The sequence below is a fragment of the Adiantum capillus-veneris genome, chromosome 24, assembly GCF_014529385.1.
Source record: "Adiantum capillus-veneris isolate H3 chromosome 24, ASM1452938v2, whole genome shotgun sequence".
Classification (NCBI taxonomy): Eukaryota; Viridiplantae; Streptophyta; class Polypodiopsida; order Polypodiales; family Pteridaceae; genus Adiantum; species Adiantum capillus-veneris.
Genome location: NC_140954.1, coordinates 65,099,479 through 65,118,590, shown reverse-complemented (window position 1 = coordinate 65,118,590; position 19,112 = coordinate 65,099,479). Strand labels below are relative to the sequence as shown.

The following is a 19,112-nucleotide window of genomic DNA, read 5'->3' as shown; positions in this document are numbered from 1 at the left end:
CTACTTGTCATTTTTTGCTATTGTTCACTCAAATGTGGTAGTCTTCTCCTATTGCATACTATCCTCGTCCATGTCTACTCTCAAGGGGTGTCTACCTTCACAAAACTATCATCTACATTAGAGCCATCCCCATCCACTAAATTTATGATTATCTTGTCTACTAAAATATAATTGTCACTGTCTACATAAACATGCCCTTGTTTATTATAGCGGTGGTTTTTCGATCTATGGTTTACAACCAATATGAGTCGTCGTTTTCTCCTCCAATGACCTTTTTGACGGCTCCCCAACTTGACATCTTAAACAACATCCTTTTAGGTAGCCTCACGATGCATATCGGACAATGCAAGGCACTTAAACATCTTGAAATTTCCTTTTGATTCCTTCTCATTATCTACCTCAAACTTCACAATTGCCATAACTGTCTACCTACACATGACTTGAGAGTTTATATTAAAGTCATCCCCATCCACTAAGTTTCATGTTACGACGATTTTCATTGTCCATTGAAACTTCATCTTCACCCTCTACTTAAATCTAGCGTCATTGCTTTCATCGTCTATGCAAAGTGCATGTCCACAAGTGGGGGTTGCAATTATAGGTTGCTCCATCCTTGTTTGTTGTTATGTTTACACAAACGGAGCTGCCAAGGTTGGTAGGTCAGATTGCATTGTTGCATCTATGTCCCTTGTTGGTTTACGTCACAAGGGCCACCTCCACCATGGAAAAGTTCTCATTACATTGTCATTGTTTTCTAGTTTTGTGCATGGTAATATACATAACCCTAATTCATGGGGATGTTTGTCATGTACTTCGCAGCGTTACACATAGCTGTCATGGTGACATGCACATACGGCTCTGCGTGCTCCCCGTAGGTTGTCCCTACTCCATTTTTCATATTTGCATCTGGCCATCAAGATGCATGTTTAGACACTCAAGATCAACCTTCTATGCTAACCAGAATATGTGGACCTTGCCTTACTGATCTACACCCCGAGTAAGCTCGCCATTGGGAAAACTCACTAGAATGCTAGTATCGACAAAAGACACATTAAGGCAAAGGACACCTTTACAATCAATGTTAACCAGAGCTTGCCATAATGCCTTGCATTCTGAGCAAGCTCACCATTCAAAAAAAATGTCACCAAAATACTAGCACACATTGAGGGAAAGGAAGACTTGGCCCCTGTCCCTCCCTCTCTCCCCCTCTCCCACAAGGCTAGCACCAGCAGAAGGCAAGGCTCCTCTGTTCTACCTTCACGAATAGAAGGCTTGCATGATGTTGCCACATTACAAGAGGCTTGCCCTATTGCTGTGTTTATGGCCTAATTGATGGTTGTCCAAATCTGCGATTGCCACCACTTTTGATCCTCCCTAAGCAGCTTTGGGTAGCTTCAAGTAGACAACAAGGGAGACCTTAAACCCGAAAATAAATGTAAAATAGAGAAAGTGAGGTCAAGATGCACAATATGCTAGCATAGTTGTGACCAAATCCAATGCACCAACCTAAGTTGTCTAGTGACAATGTTGATGCACTTTCTCAATGTTTGAGGACCCAAATACATAGTAGTGAAAAAGAATGCCATGCAAAAAAATTTAAACTTATGCCAGTTCACCACGAGGAAGCATTAGCAGGATCATATGGCCAAATCCAATGCACCAACATAACACAACCAAAAACTATCCAGTCACAATTTAGGTGCACTTTTGTTGTTTGAAAACCCAGACACAAACAAGAAAAGAAGATTTCCAATGCAAAAAAATTGAGCCAGTGGCAAGCTGCCACAAGAGAAAGCATTGTTGAAGAGCTCTAGTGCACGCATCCTTGTTATATAATATAACAGGTGGAGAAGCTACAAGCACTACATTATGCATATAATATACTATTATCCATATCCAGGCAGTGCTCGCCTACGCCCAACAAATATATATATACCCAAAATAATGGAGTATGCACATTCATGTCAATATGGGGCTCATGTCCAGGTAAACATTGATACCAATACATTGCCTCATGATTCTCGCTACCCATCACAAGTCCCTCCAAGAGCGAAAAACACTACAAGCAATTCACATACGCAAAACTAGGTGCTTTTGTGATGCAAGGACCATTTCAAGTGTGCCATCTGCCAAACAAATTGTGAAGGTGTTCTTCGCTATCTCAAGCTGGTTGTATGTGCAATCAACAATCCTCCCCTCTTGAACATTGTCAACGAAGAGGGTAACATGTCGATGAAGAAGCGGTAACTCCGAACCAGCTGGCGCTTCCTTTTGTGATAGAGGGAGCAATGCATGGCATGTGTGACATGAATGGCTCTTTGTTGGAACCAGCAAAAGATTCTTACCACATCAATATCCAACGTCTCCTCTAGAAGCAAACTCATCTCCTTCCACGTTGATGCTTTTTGTGCCTTAAAACACCTGTAGTAGAAGCTCTAGCCGGAGGGATAGAGACCATATCAGGATCAGCCCCCTGTCATCCTCAACACCAGCTACTCGAGGCATCCCATAACCAAGTCGTGTCGAGGTAACATGAGCTTGGATTTGTCTAACTGAGCCCTTTGCTGGTATTTCAATCTCATTGGGGACAATCAAACTAGAGATGCTATTTCTTGAGATGGGCAGCTAACTTAGAATGACAAGTTTTAACTTGATGTCACATTTGTGCATGTCCTTCTCAAGGGTTTGTAGAAGACCTCTCAAGTCATAGATGTAATCACTGATCTGTCCATCAATGCTCAATCTGTCTCCCCCAACCGTCATGGTTTGGGGTGCCTCTGAAGACGATGACCCTTGTTCCTTGACTCCATCTAGGCATTGGACATCTACTACTTGGTTAAGAGCATGCAAACTATCAAGGGTTGGGAGAAATGTTCGTAGGCGAGAGCATTGCCTTTCAACTATTAGCCGGATCCCATAAAGGTGCTTGCACTGTGATCCCCAATCTGAACAATCACAGTAGCTGCATTGCATGCTCACATGATACCACTTCAATGTAGATGACATGCTTAGGATTTTGAAGCGAAAAGTTCTCTCATCTATAACTTCAAGTGAGGAGGGGTCACTCTCAAATCTTTTGAGGATAGCTTCACCTGCTTCCAATCTAGTTGTATGTTGCTTACTCGAACTAAACTGGTTGAAATGGTTAGAATCCACTGAAATAAGAGCCAAAACGCATAAAAAACCTGAGCTTTAGATTTTATTGGGGTGCAAATGCAATAAATCTTAGCGTTGTGTACTGGCTCTTACCAATTTCTTACTTTTGCTTGAAGAACTCGCACAATGTTTTGCCAACGGTTGTTCCATGAAGCGAATCTCCGACAAGCGCATGGAAGAGAACCAAAATCAACGTGTTTATCTTTGCATCGAGTAGAGTATACTTGATATACTGCCATAATCTCTCAACTAGGTTTGTAGTAACAACATTCCCATGTGGAAATAAACGCCCGAACCTCGGCCACCTTCTCTGCCACATACATGTTGTTGGACCACACCAGCCATTTGAGACATAACACTGTATATTCTCGTGTTCTGAGTATGTATGCGACAACTCCGTGTATCCCCTATCAAACATCTCCTGATTGCTGCATGCATTAGGTTTGAAAAGTGATTATACACATAATCTTGCTTGTCTTTAAGGACATGCGCAGACAAGTTGACACCAATGTAAATACCGCTTGTTTTTGCATGACATGCCAAAAAAATAGGCGCAAATATTGTCCAATTGATGGATCGCAAACCTGTGGCAAGAGGTTCTCCACCCATGCCTTCTTCACATGGAACCAACAAAGCAACACATGGCACGCTATTTGTTTCCGCCCCTCCTTCTTCAACAATGAAGGTCTTCGTGGACCACCTTGAGAATTGCTTCCAGCTCTTGTTGATTCTTGTCAGTGACAATGGCAATCGATCGAACTACACCTAGCCTCGCAAACACCATCTTGAAGGTAAACTCCAAGGTCCATTTTTCTTGGCTAGTGCCCACATCACTTGTGCACAACATCAACCATATTGGAATCCCCATACCATTTTGGTTGGGCAAAACAACGACATAGAGAGGCAACCCAAAGATTTTTGTCTTTAATGTGCTTTCTATGGCCCATGCATTATGTCGTGAGAATTGAAGAGCCATTTCCCACATCCACTCATCTTGAATGATGAGAATGAAGGGCCGTCTACTTTCATCAGATGCTTGCGGGTTGTACAACTGCGCAAAAATGACCTGATACAAGGCACTATGGTATAAGCAAGACGAATTGAACTTGAGGCAAGAAGATGAGAATCCAATGCTACCTTCTTCAGGTCTTGCAAGCGAACAACTTCTGCAAGCATTGTAGCCCAATCATGGTGAAATTACACCAAATTATTGAACTGAAGCCCATACAAAATGGACACAAACTAGCCATGAAACAATTTGATACACAACTTCATTGCCCTTGATGTATCTTGTACACGCATTTGATGTAGCAACATCTGCACCTCTTTTAAAATCATAAAAAATCAGTAGATTGTGCGATCTAACTCAAATGCATTCTCTATATGAAAAGTCTCCTTTGACCGTGAGAGTTTTGCAACATGTCAGCATGTTCCAATGTCGAACAAGTCATCCAGGGAACATGCCACAAAGGACGGATGCACTGGCAAGTGGTAGAGGTCATCGCGTGAAATGACTCTCGTAATTATTTTACAATAGTTTTTGTCAATAATTGTAAAGAAAATAGACTCAACAACGTGTAGGTGAATGGTCACCATAGCACCAGCATCAAGATCCTCCCATAGATCATCAATGTGAGCACCACCTTTGCGCTCTTGCAAGGTCCTTATTGACCAAGACATCAAGCATACACTATTTCCATATTCTTTTTTATATAATACTCTTCTTTCTCAGAAGATCTAGCCATACCTGAAAAGAGCAAATTCAAGAGAGTGAGGCTAAGGATTTATGGCAAAATTTATGCAAAATTTTTGGCAGAGTTTCCTCTCATGAGTGCCATGGACCATGATAATCACCTTGTCTTTATCATAAAAGTGTTGCACCACCACCTTGAATGGACAATTGTATCTCCTAGACCTTTTTAGTCGCCTTCCATTTTCAAGGCTATTCCTCCTTGTCTTCCCACCTCAGTGACACATGTATTCCTGTACCGACTTGTCCACAGTGCTGAGGTTGTGGAAAGGTCGATTGTACCCAAACGTTGTGTGTCCTAACCAATTGATTAAAGAACCATAGCTGATAACTAACATTGATCCCACCTCCTGGGCTTGCTTTAATATACCGTGTCATATAATGCTCAGGTTGTGCCCAAATGTTGTGTGTCCTAACCAATCCATCAAAGAAGTTAAGAACACATCTAACATTGCTTGGATTGCAATAAAATGGAAGATGGAACGGCGTGCAGACATGACTTGAAAGTGTCGCGGCAACAGCAGTAGTAGATAGAAGTGGAAGCATGAGCAGAAGCATGTGACTATTGAGCTTCACCAGACGTGCTCACAGTCGGACAGTAGCTGGTAGAAGAAGAAAAAGAAGAAGAACAGAGAGTGTGGGAGAGCGAGGAAATGGTTCTTAATAACACCCTAACCCTAACCTCGTCCACAGATAGGCTTATCTCAAGCTCACAGGCAGTAGATGTCCCCGACAGCTGCACTCACCTAGCTTTTAAGTCTCATTTTCGTGCTGGCGCTCTCCGACATGGTGACATTGGTCATTATGGCCAGTCTTTCCCCAGGGAAATCCATGAAACTGTGGTAAGCTCACTAGCTTTGATGGAGTATTCAATGGTTTTATCTGAATTACACACACACACACACACACACACACACAGAGAGAGAGAGAGAGAGAGAGAGAGAGAGAGAGAGAGAGAGAGAGAGAGAGAGAGAGAGAGAGAGAGAGAGAGAGATTACATACATACTCATCAAGTGTTCACCTGCTCAAAGATAAATTGGTTTAAAAACAGATGGCAAATACAAATTGATCAGGCATAATAACCAAGCAAGTGGAGGTGAACTATCGGGAGGGGACTCCTAGCAATGATTGATTGTGACTCGTTTCTTGTTTGAGATGCCATGGGAGTGGTTTTTGTTATCACAGTCTTAGTTGTTGTCATAGCTGCCAAGAAACCCATTTCTTTCTCAAGAGACCTCGGGGAAACGTTTTTGAAACTCGCGTTTCTCTAAATACCAAAATTTTCGCTTATGTGGTTGCTATCCCTTTTAATTTAAAGTTTCATGTTTCATGTAAGGCATAAGTTCTCTATGACATTATATGCCTAACTTGTGTCTAACTTTGACATGTGCAATATGCATGATCATTTAGTGTCCTTGCATATCCTTTTTTTTGAAGTTTCTTATGAAACCTCTCCGATAGCAATTATCACACGGACCGAAAGCTCTCAAAACTTTTGAAACCCGTTTCAAAACTTCATGTTTCGAAACTCCATGGGTATTATGGTTGTTGTTGGTGGCTTCTTGGTCATTATCATGATTCTGTTCTTTTTAGGGGTGTGGGCGAAGAAGTTGATGATGGTTCTCTTTGTTGGCTCATAGTGTTAGAGTTCAGATTCCTGTCCAGTGATGGCTTCATATCTCCATTCAATGAGTTTATACATTACTCAGTTTTTTTAGCCATTTTTAGGATCATGGTTTTTTCTGGCTTAGTAGGGCAAACTTATAGTTTCCATATGTATACAGACCCCTCGTATTCTATGGCATGTTATGATCAGTGAGCAGGGCTTCCAGCGTTTGGGCTACTTCTCTCTAGAGCACCTGTAGGGCTCCCCTTCCCCTCCGTGCTAAGCCCCTACTTGCGGGTACTACACTTTTAGTTTGTTTGCATGTCCGTTCGGTGGGTGGTACACAATAGAAGTTCGATTCTGAGGAGATTTGTCACGATAGGTCTGAGATCTATTGGTTGTCCGGTCCTGAGAGGAGGTTTGCTTGCGGTTGCAGGCGAGATCGCCATCCGATTCACCCTTTTCCATTGCACCTTTGACATGGTATCAGAGCCACGGTGTGCTCTCGAAGCGGATTGTTGATTTGTGCGAGTTTTTGGTGGAAAAAGAGATGGTTTGCTGTTTTTTTTTGCGTTTTTCACTCATTTGGGACTGATTTCGACTGTAGTGGACAAATTTAATGGTTTCCCTTCCTCTACCTCGACCTAGCCTCGTCAAATGCCCAATTTCTCTCACATGATGGAGAGGAGTGATGATTCTGACATGAACTCGGTGCGTGATGAAGTATGATATGAGGTAGCACTCGGTGGTGGTGAAACGCCTGTCAACAAGGAGTGGGGAGATTGGCCTAGTTCTACTCCGGCGTAGGTGATCAACCAATCAAGATACCTGCCCTCCTTACCTTTCCCTCGGATCAACAATTGAATGGCAACAACTATGCCATTTGGAAAGCGACCATGATTGCGGTCTTTGACTGTTACAAGCTTGGAGGATTTGTTTTGAGCAACTTTCAAAAGCCAAAGGATCCTATGAGAGTGAAGTTATGGGAGCGTGTCAATGCTCGAATCCGATCTCTCAACCAGGAGTGGGGAGATCTCAGATTGGTCCCAATTCTACTTCGACGTAGGTGATCAACCAATCAAGATACCTACCCTCCCTACCTTTCCCTTGGATTGGGTGACAACTATGTCATTTGGAAAGTGATTATGATTGCGGTCTTTGACTCTTACGAGATTGGTGGCTTTGTTTCGAGGAACTTTCAAAAGCCAAAGGATCCTTCGGGAGCGAAGTTATGGAAGTGTGTCAATGCTCAAATCCGATCTTACGTAATCCTCAGTAGTACACTATTTGTTATCAGTCACATCTGATTGATGAAGGATGCAAAGTTGATTTGGGATCAGCTTTCTTTTTCATATGATTGAGTCGGTGGTGCAGTCGCCAATCTTTGTTCATCTGGAGATTCTACCCTCAAAGGATTCTCGAGGGACATCGGAGGTTGAGACGGCTCTTGCGGTTCAAGATGGTCGTGATTGGGTTCTTAATAGTGGTGCCTCACAACACATGACACCTTCAAAGGATCTTTTGTCCAACATGCAGCGACATTGTGGTACTATTTTCATTGGTGACAAATATGAAATTCCTATTCACAGCGAGGGTTCCATGGAGTTGTTTTTATATTGCAGAGGGGGTATGCATACCTCCAAGGTACTTTATGATCTGAACTTGGGTTTTCATCTTATGTCTGTGCATAAGGTGTGCAAGCTAGGCATGGAGGTGATTTTCATAGAGGATGCAGTGTCCATTCGAGATTGAGACTCTGGCAAGGAGGTTAGAGGTGGCAGAGTGGAGAATGGTCTTGACAGACTCCATACTCTTTCTTCAACAACGGCCGAAATTGGGAAAACCATCTCAAATAGGCCAGGCACAGGCACACTCCCTATGATCAGCCCTTAGGAGATATTGGCGCAGAAATGATGTTTGTTCGAACGAGGAGGTGAGAGAGGTTGTTAAAGAGTTCGTCACCTATCTGGCTGATCCTAGCGGAGTTGCTAGTGCCCCAATATCTCTCAGGGGTTGAGCATAGGGATGTGGCGTCAGTGCAGATTTAGGAGACCACAGCAACAGGGTTGCTCTTAGAGGTTCCACATTCGGAGGTTGCTGCTGTCTGCATTGGATAAGAAGGTTGTGCACCTATTACTGCTTTTTTCAGCCATACCTGTCTCCCACTGCCACTTTTGAGAGAGAGCGCTAGTGCCAATAGGTGTCCAAAAGCATTTAACCTCTTTGGTTTAATAGTTGCATGGTTCGTATTGTTCTAACTGTTCAGTGCACATTGGCGAGCAACAATTCACAGGCAGAAAAACCATCAGCAAGAAGATGGAGCAAAAATTGGTGCAAGAGTCGTTGCATATAACGATCAAAAAGATCATGCTCTCTCTCTCTCTCTCTCTCTCTCTCTCTCTCTCTCTTTGCATCTGCAATTTTTGCAAGTCATTGACGATCTCGTGTTTTTGGTGTAAGCAGCCTATTTTCTTCCTTGGTTCCATTCCTCCTTCTCCAGCAGTGCTTAAACAACCCCATTGAGGGCGTTTCTTTGTTGTTGTAGAGCCATGTGACCCGTGGAGGTCTTGATCCCATGTGCATTCATTCCTGTATGGTATATATGTCGCAGCCATGGACCGCATTTGATATATCCCCTCTCTTCCTCTGACTAGGCACCCTTCTCGAGGGTAGGGACCTAATTTGGAGAGACGTTCATCTGCGGATGTTGTACTAGCTGGATATATGTTTTATGGAGGTCGATGGCATTGTTTACACGGTGTGTACGTGCTGCCCATGCAAGGAGAGGTGTTTACACACCTGCTGCCGCTACTGTTAGTCGTTTCCATTTATCTTCGTTGCCACTTCACACTAAGATGGACATGCTCTAAGATGACTAGTTTGAGTCAAAATTTGAGGCATGAAGTGTTTTTTTCTGCTGATTGTGGGAGAGACTAGAGTAAGGAATTGTATGGTATGAAAGTTTTTTTCTGGTGTTGTGCTGATCAATAGTGTTTGACTGTGTGCAGAAATGTAGCTTTACTGATCCTGCATTAATGAATGGTCGACCAAAAGTGCTACCCTTACCATGCAAGCAAGGGCAAACGTATGGTACTCTGTACCCACAAGATCTTAAGGATGTGAAACTAGAAGATACACATGATACCCGTCTTCGAATTTTCTCGGGAACAGCTAATCTACCCTTGGCTCAGGTATGCTCTTATTTACTCTTTTGTTCTTGGAAAGCTGCTATGGAATCATTAGTTGTCAGTGGTGTTATTTATGAAGCTGAGAGAGCTTCTGTGCATTGGAGTTGGTCACTCAAATAGCATATTGATTTTAACCATGGAGAAACCATCCAGACAAAGAATCTTAACATGCAATTTTGTAGTTTCTTTGGTTTGCATTGCATAGTTCTCTTTTGTTTCCTCTACAATGATTAGTATAAGTCATGTTGGGACTCAATTGTTTAAACTCATTGACCCCCAAGTGGGTGCTTCTGTTAGCAAACTTGAAGTTGAACTGGGTTAAATGACTGTGCACCTCGGAAAACATGTTATATATGTTGTCACCAAATTTGCCTCTCTTCAAAATCATGTAACGGAGTTGAGGTATTGCGTTCTTTCAGGAGATTGCATGCTACATGGGACTGGACTTGAGCAAAATAAATATCAAACGCTTTGCAGATGGAGAAATCTATGTTCAGCTTCAAGAAAGTGTACGAGGGTGTGATGTTTTTCTGGTACAGCCAACTTGTCCACCAGCTAATGAAAATTTGATGGAGCTACTCGTGATGATTGATGCTTGCCGTAGAGCCTCGGCAAAAACTATAACTGCTGTCATACCCTATTTTGGCTATGCGAGGGCTGATCGAAAGGTAAGCTTGTAAACAATTTCTAGAACTTTTTGTTTCAGAAATGAAAGTGGTTGCCTGTTGTAACTTATCAGTAAGAAGGCTAATTTTGTGCTACTGAAATGGTAGAGTGGCTTTATGACATTCGCTGAGTTAAGATCATGGAACTGTAATTTGACTTAGCATGGGAATGTCCTATTTTTAAGAGATGGGCTAAAAGATTTTATGATGGCTAATCATGGCAACAAATACTAGTTGTGGCCATCAATTCCCGGTGGCCCAAATACTTTGACTTGTCACAATTGGTGAAAAGATTTCATTAAAATCAACACCCTTTTGATGCTTAAAACCCTTGGCAACTAGTCTAGCCTTGTACTTTGGCCTATTATCAATGGAAGTGATTTTCATTTTGTAGACCCAATGGCTACCAATGCAAGAACCAAGCGAAGAGTGGTCATCTTCACAACTGGTGAAAAGATTTCATTAAAATCAACACCCTTTTGATGCTTAAAACCCTTGGCAACTAGTCTAGCCTTGTGCTTTGGCTTATTATCAATGGAAGTGATCTTTGTTTTGTAGATGTTTGCAAGGAAGAACGTTCATGTCCTCTTTTAGAGGTAGTACGTCCCAAGTGTCATTCTTCTTTGAAGAATTTATCTCAGATTGCATAGCCAATTGCCACTTAAGCTTATCATCTACAGACATAGCTTCCTCATAGTGTGAAGGCTACCCGCAATCTATCAACATCACATAGTTAAGAGATGGAACAAAACGTTCAAGAGGATGAGAAACCCGAGTAGATCTCATTAACTCAGGTACAAAACTCTTTCTTCTAGTATAGGAGGGTTTTTCACATGTGGTTGTTCAGGTACATTATGTAGTCTTTTGTGCACTATCCCATCCTCTTGAATCACCACACGTCGAATCTCGACAGTAGAAATAGTTTTTTTGCCCTGCTAAAGGCCTTAGTGCACTATGGGTGAAGGTCGTTCAATTTTCATTGCTTGACAAGTGTCCCCAAGGAGGCTTAAAAATTTGTGAATGAAAAGAAATCATGGTTTTTTAACTGCTATTTTCTAAAGTTGCATTCACCTTTTTGGATTAAAAAGTAAGTGAATTCATAGAAGTTTGATCCCATGATCCATGATTTAAAGTATTGATAAAGGGTCCTTTGATTTAAGGACTTCATAAATATTTATTTCACGAGTTTGTTTATTATTTAATGTTTAATAAATTTATTTTTCTTTAAATTTTAATTTTATTGTTTTTATTCTACTTCTCATTTTATTTTGTTTCAAAATGTTGAGTGCAATGTGCATCTTTCACATTATTTAAGTGGGGCATTTCGTAATATACAAACCATTTGTGATTATATATGTATAATAAATAATAAATTTTATATTAAAACATAATAGATTGTAGACACGTATTTAAATTTACTCTCTCTCATCTCCCTTAACTTAGCAGGCCTTCGTGCCTCCTCATCTTGTTGCATGCTTGAAAATACTTTAGAGAACAAAGGATTAAACAATATATTTATAGAAGTTTGATCCCATGTTATGAGGTATTGGTAAAGGATCTTTTCATTTAAGGACTTCAAAAAATTTCATTTAAATATATTGTTTTATTATTTTTTATGCTTATTAAATTTATCTTAAAAAAAAAGCATTAAAATATTCTTTTGTTTAAATTTTTAATGTATTTTTTAATTTTATTGTTTTTATTATATATAATTTTTTTACAAAATGTGAGAATTATCAAAATTTATAATTTTATTATATCCTATGAGACCTACGTTTTTCTATGAAAACGTTAAAATTTTCTTTTGTTTTAATTTGACAATGGATCCCTTTTCTTTTTTTCAAGACATAGATCCTTCTATCAGTTAATAAAACTGCCCATAGGGGGAAGAAATAGATCCTTCTACATTGACCATGGGGGGAGACTCTCTCAATGAAAAAACAGCATATATACAATGAAGGCTAAATCAAGAGATGGAAAGAGGGAAAAGTCACACAAGTGGGCGGTAGTGCCATCTAGGCTCGCCCCGGACCATGGTGAAGAAAGGCCCAGGGCGCCAGACTCCAGAGTCGAAGGAGCTCCTCTCTACGCTCCCACATGCGGTCGGAGCTACCCTGAAGTCTCTCAAACTGTCCCTTGAGAGTATGGATTAACTCTAGCCAAAAATCTCGAACAATCTCCGCTAGTGGCACTAGGCGAGCCTTGAAGATGCGGAAGCAGTGGGCCCGCCAAATGGACCAGAGTGTCAGGCCACAGACGAGCTCGCAGCACACCTCTCTCTCACTGCACCACTCCTGTGGGGTAAGCTTTGTAGCAGGCTGGAGTGTAGGACGACCCCCCTGTATCACTATCATCCTGCTGGTGGAGGATAGCTCAAACTATAGTGCAGGGTCCGTGAGAGTGGACTAAGCAACTTTCTCCAAGTGTACTTTCGTGCTGTGGAAAGAGCTGGCATCAGTCGAAGGACCCAAAGCCAAACCTGCTGTGCCATAGGAGACAGTGACTCTCCAAAGGGTGGTCACAAGCTGCGCATGTTGCCGGAAGGCCACTGTGTATGTTCTCGTGCAAGTGGACAGCTCTCCCAAGCCCAAAGCCTCCAATGGCTTGTCTCAAGAGCTGCTGGGTCAGGATCGATGACACAAGTCCTCCCGCAGATGCCCACTACTTGGATCCTCTGAAAACAACACTCTGTAACCTGTGGAGTCTCTATTGAGACTCTTTGAAGTCGACCCTCGCCTTGTATCTCGAAGAACATGGAGGGTACAGTCTCTGAGCAAGCATGAACTGCGATGAGGACCTTCAGTTGCGTGAAGGCCCCCATCCATCTGGGAGCTGCAGATCTAGAGGTGGGAGCCACTCAGCTGGTACTGCCTCTGTGATGTCCAGACACATGCTCTGCACCCCTCTCATGCCCTACAGTTGGATGCTCTGTAACTCCTTTGGCAAACCTGAGAACTGAAGCAAGTCACCTAGAATGCGTGCTGGACCCTTTGCCATGGGACCCCAAGAAACATGAGGCCTACTACCAACCAAGTGGCCTCTCTAAGTACTGACCAAGGGGTTCCAAACAAGGTGCTGTCTCAAGCGCTCCTCCGTGCAGGTAGGGTTGGTGCTGCTCCAGGCCTCTCCATAGCTGCTCCCAAGAACGAAGCAGGCTCATAGCAAAACGATCCTTCAGTCTCCTGCTCAGACCAACTCTGCGCATCTCTGTGAAGATCCATTTGAGGGAAGGTCTCCAAGGGCCTCCTGCCTGAGGTACTCGAGCTCTAAGCTGCTGAAGCAAAAACTCCTTCCAGGATTCCTTCCCTAGAAGCAGTCCTCTGACAACAAACTTCCCAAGAAGGGCTCTGCTGTGCTGTGCTGGGTCTATGATCCCCCCCCCCCCCCCCCCCCCCCCCGAGAACAAGGTACAATGATGACCTGCCAGGCTACTTTGGCCCTGGCTATCCGAGTGTCGCGCCCTGACTAAAGAAAGTTCCTCATCAGCTTCTCTACTTGGCAGATGTAGGAGCTCGAAAGGATCCAACAAGATGTAATGTACCACATAGTAGCCAACAACACTTAGTTGGCCACTACAACTCTGCTTGCCAAAGAAAGTCGTGCCAAACTCGAATGTAACAACTTCCTCTTGATGGACAGGAGAAGGGGAGAAATCTGCTGCTCAGGAGACAAGTCCAGGCCAAACTGACGGCCCAAGTATCGAACCGCAGTCCCTGGGGGGATCCATCTAAAACCCTCACCTGGCAGCCAATCAGGCGTAGGAGCACTGCCAACCGAGAAACATCTCTAGAGCTTGCTCACACGTCATACATAGCCTCTCCCAAGCTGCCAACTCAGTAGCATGGCTACCTTTAATCCTGTCAGAGGGATCCTCCATCATGTTGAAGTCACCCCCAATGTACCATTGCTCTGCATGCTGCAGAGACTACACAATGTGAGACCAAAACTTTGCACGTGCACTTGCCACATTGGGCGCATAGATGTTCAGGAAACCCAAGAGGCAGCCCTAAAACCTGCATAGTAATCCACTGAGCCCTGCCAGGCACACTAATATCTCTGTCCACAATGGCCGATTGCCAAGAGTCCGCAATAGTCATACATATCTGTTATGTCCCGCTCATGGGAGAGGGGATCTAGCCGAGACGCCGTCAGGATGGGCGTCCAGTGTCCGAGCGGACGTAGTGTGAACCCGGCCAGTGTGGCCGGCCATTATTATAAAAGGGAGGCCAAGGTCCCATTTGCAGTTATTGACCCCCACTGGTAGAGTGCCAGTGGTTAGCCCGCGAGGCTAGGAGTGCGCGAGATCACCTCGAGGAGGTGAGGCCGGGTGGTATGGGACGCCCGGTCTTACAGGTGCACGCCCACATCCTCAGACGTTGGCCCCAGCACGAGGGAGCTTTCGGATGGTGGCTATGGTCGGGTGGTGATATCTAGACTGTTATTGACAGATTTAGCAAGCAGGCTCATTTCATTCTAGTGAAGAAAACAATCAAGCCGGATCACTTAGCGAGACTGTTTGTGGCCCATATTTTCAGATTACATGGCATGCCTGAGACGATTGTCTCCGACAGGGACCCCAGATTTACGAGTTTGTTTTGGAAGGCAATTTAGGAGAACATTGGCACGCGGTTGCAGTTCTCGTCATCTTTCCACCCGCAGACTGACGGGCAATCTGAGATTGCCAATTCAATGGTTTTAGATTTATTGAAGTCTTATATCTCGGATCAGAAGACTCAATGGGAAAAGTATCTACCTTTGGTGGAATTTGCCTACAACAACACGATACACCCTTCGACGGGAAAGGTGCCATTTGAGATTATTGAAGGTGCTGCGAAGGTTCCACCCTTCCTAAGCACGAAAGATAAGATTTTTGAAGCTGATCAGTATACGCACGACTTAGACACGGCTTTTGCCAAGGTCCGCGAGGCTTTGCAGAAATCTCAAGAATGACAGAAAAAGGCGGCGGTTCGCCATCGTCGCGATTTGAAATTGAAGGAGGATGATTAGGTGCTCTTACGTTTTGAGAAGGCACGCGTGAGAAAGAAAAAGGGAAAAGAGAGCCTTTTTCCAAAGCTTAGTATGAGATACTATGGACCTTTCCAGATCTCCGAAAAGATCAATGATGTCTCCTTCCGACTGAAACTGCCTGACACTTGGATGATTCACAATGCATTTCATGTGAGTCTCTTGAAACCTTTCAAAGGTGATGTGCCTGATGATGGGGAGCCCGATGAGCAACCAGAAGTGGAGGAAAACGAGGAGATCCTTGTTCCTGAACAGATTTTGGCACATAAGGACACAAAGAATAAGGGTAAAGTAAGAAGGTGGTTCTTGGTTAAATTCAAGAACTATCCTGCATTTATTGGATGTGAAGTGGATGTAGGAGGAGGACCTAGCAGATACTCAGATTGTGAACCTTTATCTTTTGGTTTAGCATTGTCTATTCCAAATGGAACCCAAAATTCACCTTGGCCGCATATCTGGTGCAATGGGATGCACAAGAGGGGAGTTACTCCGCTCCTTTGTCAACAGATTCCTTGATTTTTAGAATACCAGAGTCACTGATGTCTCTTTGAGCTTCAGGGATACTGAGAGCTAACAATATTCTACTGTATGACTTTATGAAATGGAATTCCGGAATATGAAACTGATTTGTTCTTGACTTGTTTTTAAGTGTAGGAACCGATAGACGAAATGACTGTAGCATTTTGGTCTAAATGCTCTCGAATAGACATGGTTGCAATAGGGGTTAGTCAATCGGGCATCTATGAGGTCCCGACTGGATCTAGATGCGATTGCTAACTGCATTGCTGATAAATCATGGTCTAAGATCCGAATGAATGTTGAATGTGATTTGTCATGTGATGTCGTGCGATGTTTAGTGATGTCCTCTGATGTCGTGTGATGTGACTGTTGATTGGTACATGTGCGAGATGTGTGTTCCTAGTACGTAGGTACTAACAGTCAGTGTCTGCTAAGACGGTTTATGGCTTCTGTCTGATTTGTAGGCGTAATGGAGGGCGATTAAAATGCTTTCAAGAGGGGGGTATGTCACAAAGTGATGACGTGGCTGCCTGTGGAAGAAAATGCTAACGTGGCTGGCCACTAGATACACACACGCCGAAATGGTGAAGCGACTGACCTGCTGGCTGCAGCGTAAATTGCGGACTGGGCTGCCACGTGGCACTGTGTACAGACACAAACCAACGCTCAGCTTTTGGGCGATGCTTTTTGCTAGGCAATAGAATTTGCTTTATTCTACGTAAGCTAGAGAGAGAGAAAGAGCCTTAATTCTTTAAGGTGCTTATTTTTGAAAGCCTTCAGAGGCAGTTTTTATGGGGAGCTTTTTAAAAGAAGCTTTTGGGGCTCTGCTTTTGGCATCCCTTGTACTCTTAAATAAGCAGGCAGGGCCTCACAACTCAGAGCATGTGGATGCAGAGTCTGAGTGTGAGCGCTTGCCCACACTCTTGTACTTCGAACTCAGATTAATACAAAAAGAAATACCGAAAGGGGCGCCAGTCTTTGGGGCCAATATCTCTAGGCACGGAACTCCGCCGGGCCAGTGTCGAATAAATTGTGAACTGTGAACTGTTTTGAAGAGGTTATTTGGTGCTGCGCGGTAGATTCTCGACTTGGAGTGTCCAAGTCTGTTACAGAAGGTCCCGAACTGAGTTTGAAAACAACTCCTAGTCGTGAAAGAAGTGCCAATAGACCTGCAAGTGTCCTGCCCAATAGGATCTGTGGTGTCTGTAGTCAAACCGTCCGGAGAAAATGGAGAAGCCCAAGAGCCGTCATGAGAATGACCGGAAGCCTGTCAATGCATGAATCTGCAACCCAATGTGGCCAGATGGCTAAGTTGTGTAAAACTCTAGGAAGGCCAGATTTAGTAATCTGCACCATAAACTCCTTCGAATCAAGGAAAGCCAGACTAAACAGTCTGCACTGTAGAAGCTACCGTAAGCTGCAGCAGTCACCGGTAGACCGCATGGACCACCACTGGATGGTGTCCTGTCAGTAGGTAGGGTAATCTAAGATGAGGGGAAAGCCAGACTCAACAGTCTGCGCTGTGAAGGGCCTCTAAGAAGAGGTGTGATCAGACCAAGCTGTCTGCACAGTAATCATCCTGTAGAAGTAGGGAAGCCAAACTAAGCAGTCTGCGCTATGAAGATCCTCTGAGAAGATGAAAGGCTAGGCTAAGATGTCTGCACCGTCTTGCCTGTATCTCCTGCCTCCAATCCTCCGATGTCAACCTAAACATAATCCGCGCCAACAACGCCACCAAATCTCAACTCGGTGTGGCTCTCAATGTGAATGAGTTGGGAGTGGCCTACCGTCCAGTTCGGGGGATAAGTCTGCTGTAAGTTTACCGAGGGTGAGTGTAAGTAACTCTGAAGGTAGAAAACCAATGATCAGGAGTGTAGAAGAGCAATTGCACTACCATCCAAGCCAAGCTCTGGGTGACTCCGGAAGTGGTCGCGTAATGATGCCCGATCTCCCGCATCTCGCGGGTAAACTCTCTAAGAGACTCCAGTTTGTAGATCCAAGCAATGAACCTGTCCAAGAAGAGATCCAAGATCCTCTCCCTGAGGCCATGTAGATGCTCCTGTGTAAGCAAATGATCTTATGTGTTGAGGTCAAGTGATAAGTGTCTGTCCACCCAAGATGGTGGTGTCTTCTCTAGGAATGTCGGAATCCCATATGCCATGAGCATGGCCATATCTTGTGTGAACTCCTCTGATGAGTGCATAGGTGTGTCCATAGCAAACCACAAGTCACCAGCCCCTCTGGAGTGCGCAACCGCCAAATGATGGCTGGAATGAATGGATCTAGATGATCAAGTCGATGTCGAAGATACCGTGTACTACAGCAGTCACAGAGAGACCGCACGGACCACCACCGGATGGTGTCCTGGCAGGAGGTAGCGCTAGCAGGGAAAAACACAAGCCATGTGGCTGCTGTCCACCCAAAAACACAACTGCGAGGTGATGAAAACGCTGCTGTCCAGCGATTTTCAGTGTGCTCGTACGCTCCCGGCATGGTCCAGGTGCAGGGGTGTAGGGAAGGGTGGTGAGTCATTGTCACTGCCCCAGATGGGCTGAAAACAAAGAAAAGAGCAAGGGGTAATGGCTGTAATCTGTAGATTTGAAGAGGAACTTCGTTGGCAAGGCACCGGATGCCAAGGCTAGGTAGGCGGAGGCAAGATCCGGGGTCTAGAAGCTGAGCGCTGCTCTCCTGCTGCAAAAACGCAAGTCAATTTGCAGCCCACTTTTGCTGCACTTTTTGGCACCAAAAACCTTCTGTTTGTTGAAAAAACAAAGGCTTGATGGGTACCCTAGGTACCCAGCAACTTGTGGAAGGTGTCAACGACACAAAGTGACCAATAAAACCGTCGAAAATGGGCTGAAAACCCAAAAACGCAGATGAGGTCAAAAACTCAAATGGATCTGGAGGGGTTTTCCGTGACAAAGACGTCCAGAAATGGTAGCGCTAGTAGGGAAATTAGCAAATCTGATGTTTCTTGAAAAAACGTAGGTCACAAAGCATTCCTTCGCGATGGAAGCTGTCCAAATGTTGGTGCCACCCCCTCTTGCAGGCAGATTTGCAGAAAGTTGATGCTTTCCAAAAACGTTGGCTGTTGTGATCCCTTGGGAGGAGAACCTTTGTAGGTGATGAAGCGCTGGTCCCATGGAGAGCCTGAAGTTGTTGATACCATGTGAGAATGCGCGTGTACGGAAGAGAGAGAGAGA

The 19,112-nt window shown here is 44.0% G+C and overlaps 1 protein-coding gene across 2 annotated transcripts in view; it reads left to right on the top strand.

Annotated features, from left to right (window-relative positions):
* The first annotated feature begins 5,316 nt into the window (after positions 1 to 5,316).
* LOC147426493 (ribose-phosphate pyrophosphokinase 1-like) overlaps positions 5,317 to 19,112 on the top strand; it is an 84,827-nt gene continuing 71,031 nt past the window's right edge. The window contains exons 1-3 of one of the 2 annotated variants that reach the window (XR_015186207.1): positions 5,317 to 5,748; positions 9,521 to 9,703; positions 10,120 to 10,368. Coding sequence is in view for 1 of the 2 variants with exons in the window: in XM_086498661.1 (XP_086354787.1) it covers positions 5,560 to 5,748; positions 9,521 to 9,703; positions 10,120 to 10,368 (621 nt within the window). In the remaining variant the exon portion in view is untranslated. The remainder of the gene's footprint in view (positions 5,749 to 9,520; positions 9,704 to 10,119; positions 10,369 to 19,112) is intronic. The other variant, XM_086498661.1, reaches the window with a different exon arrangement.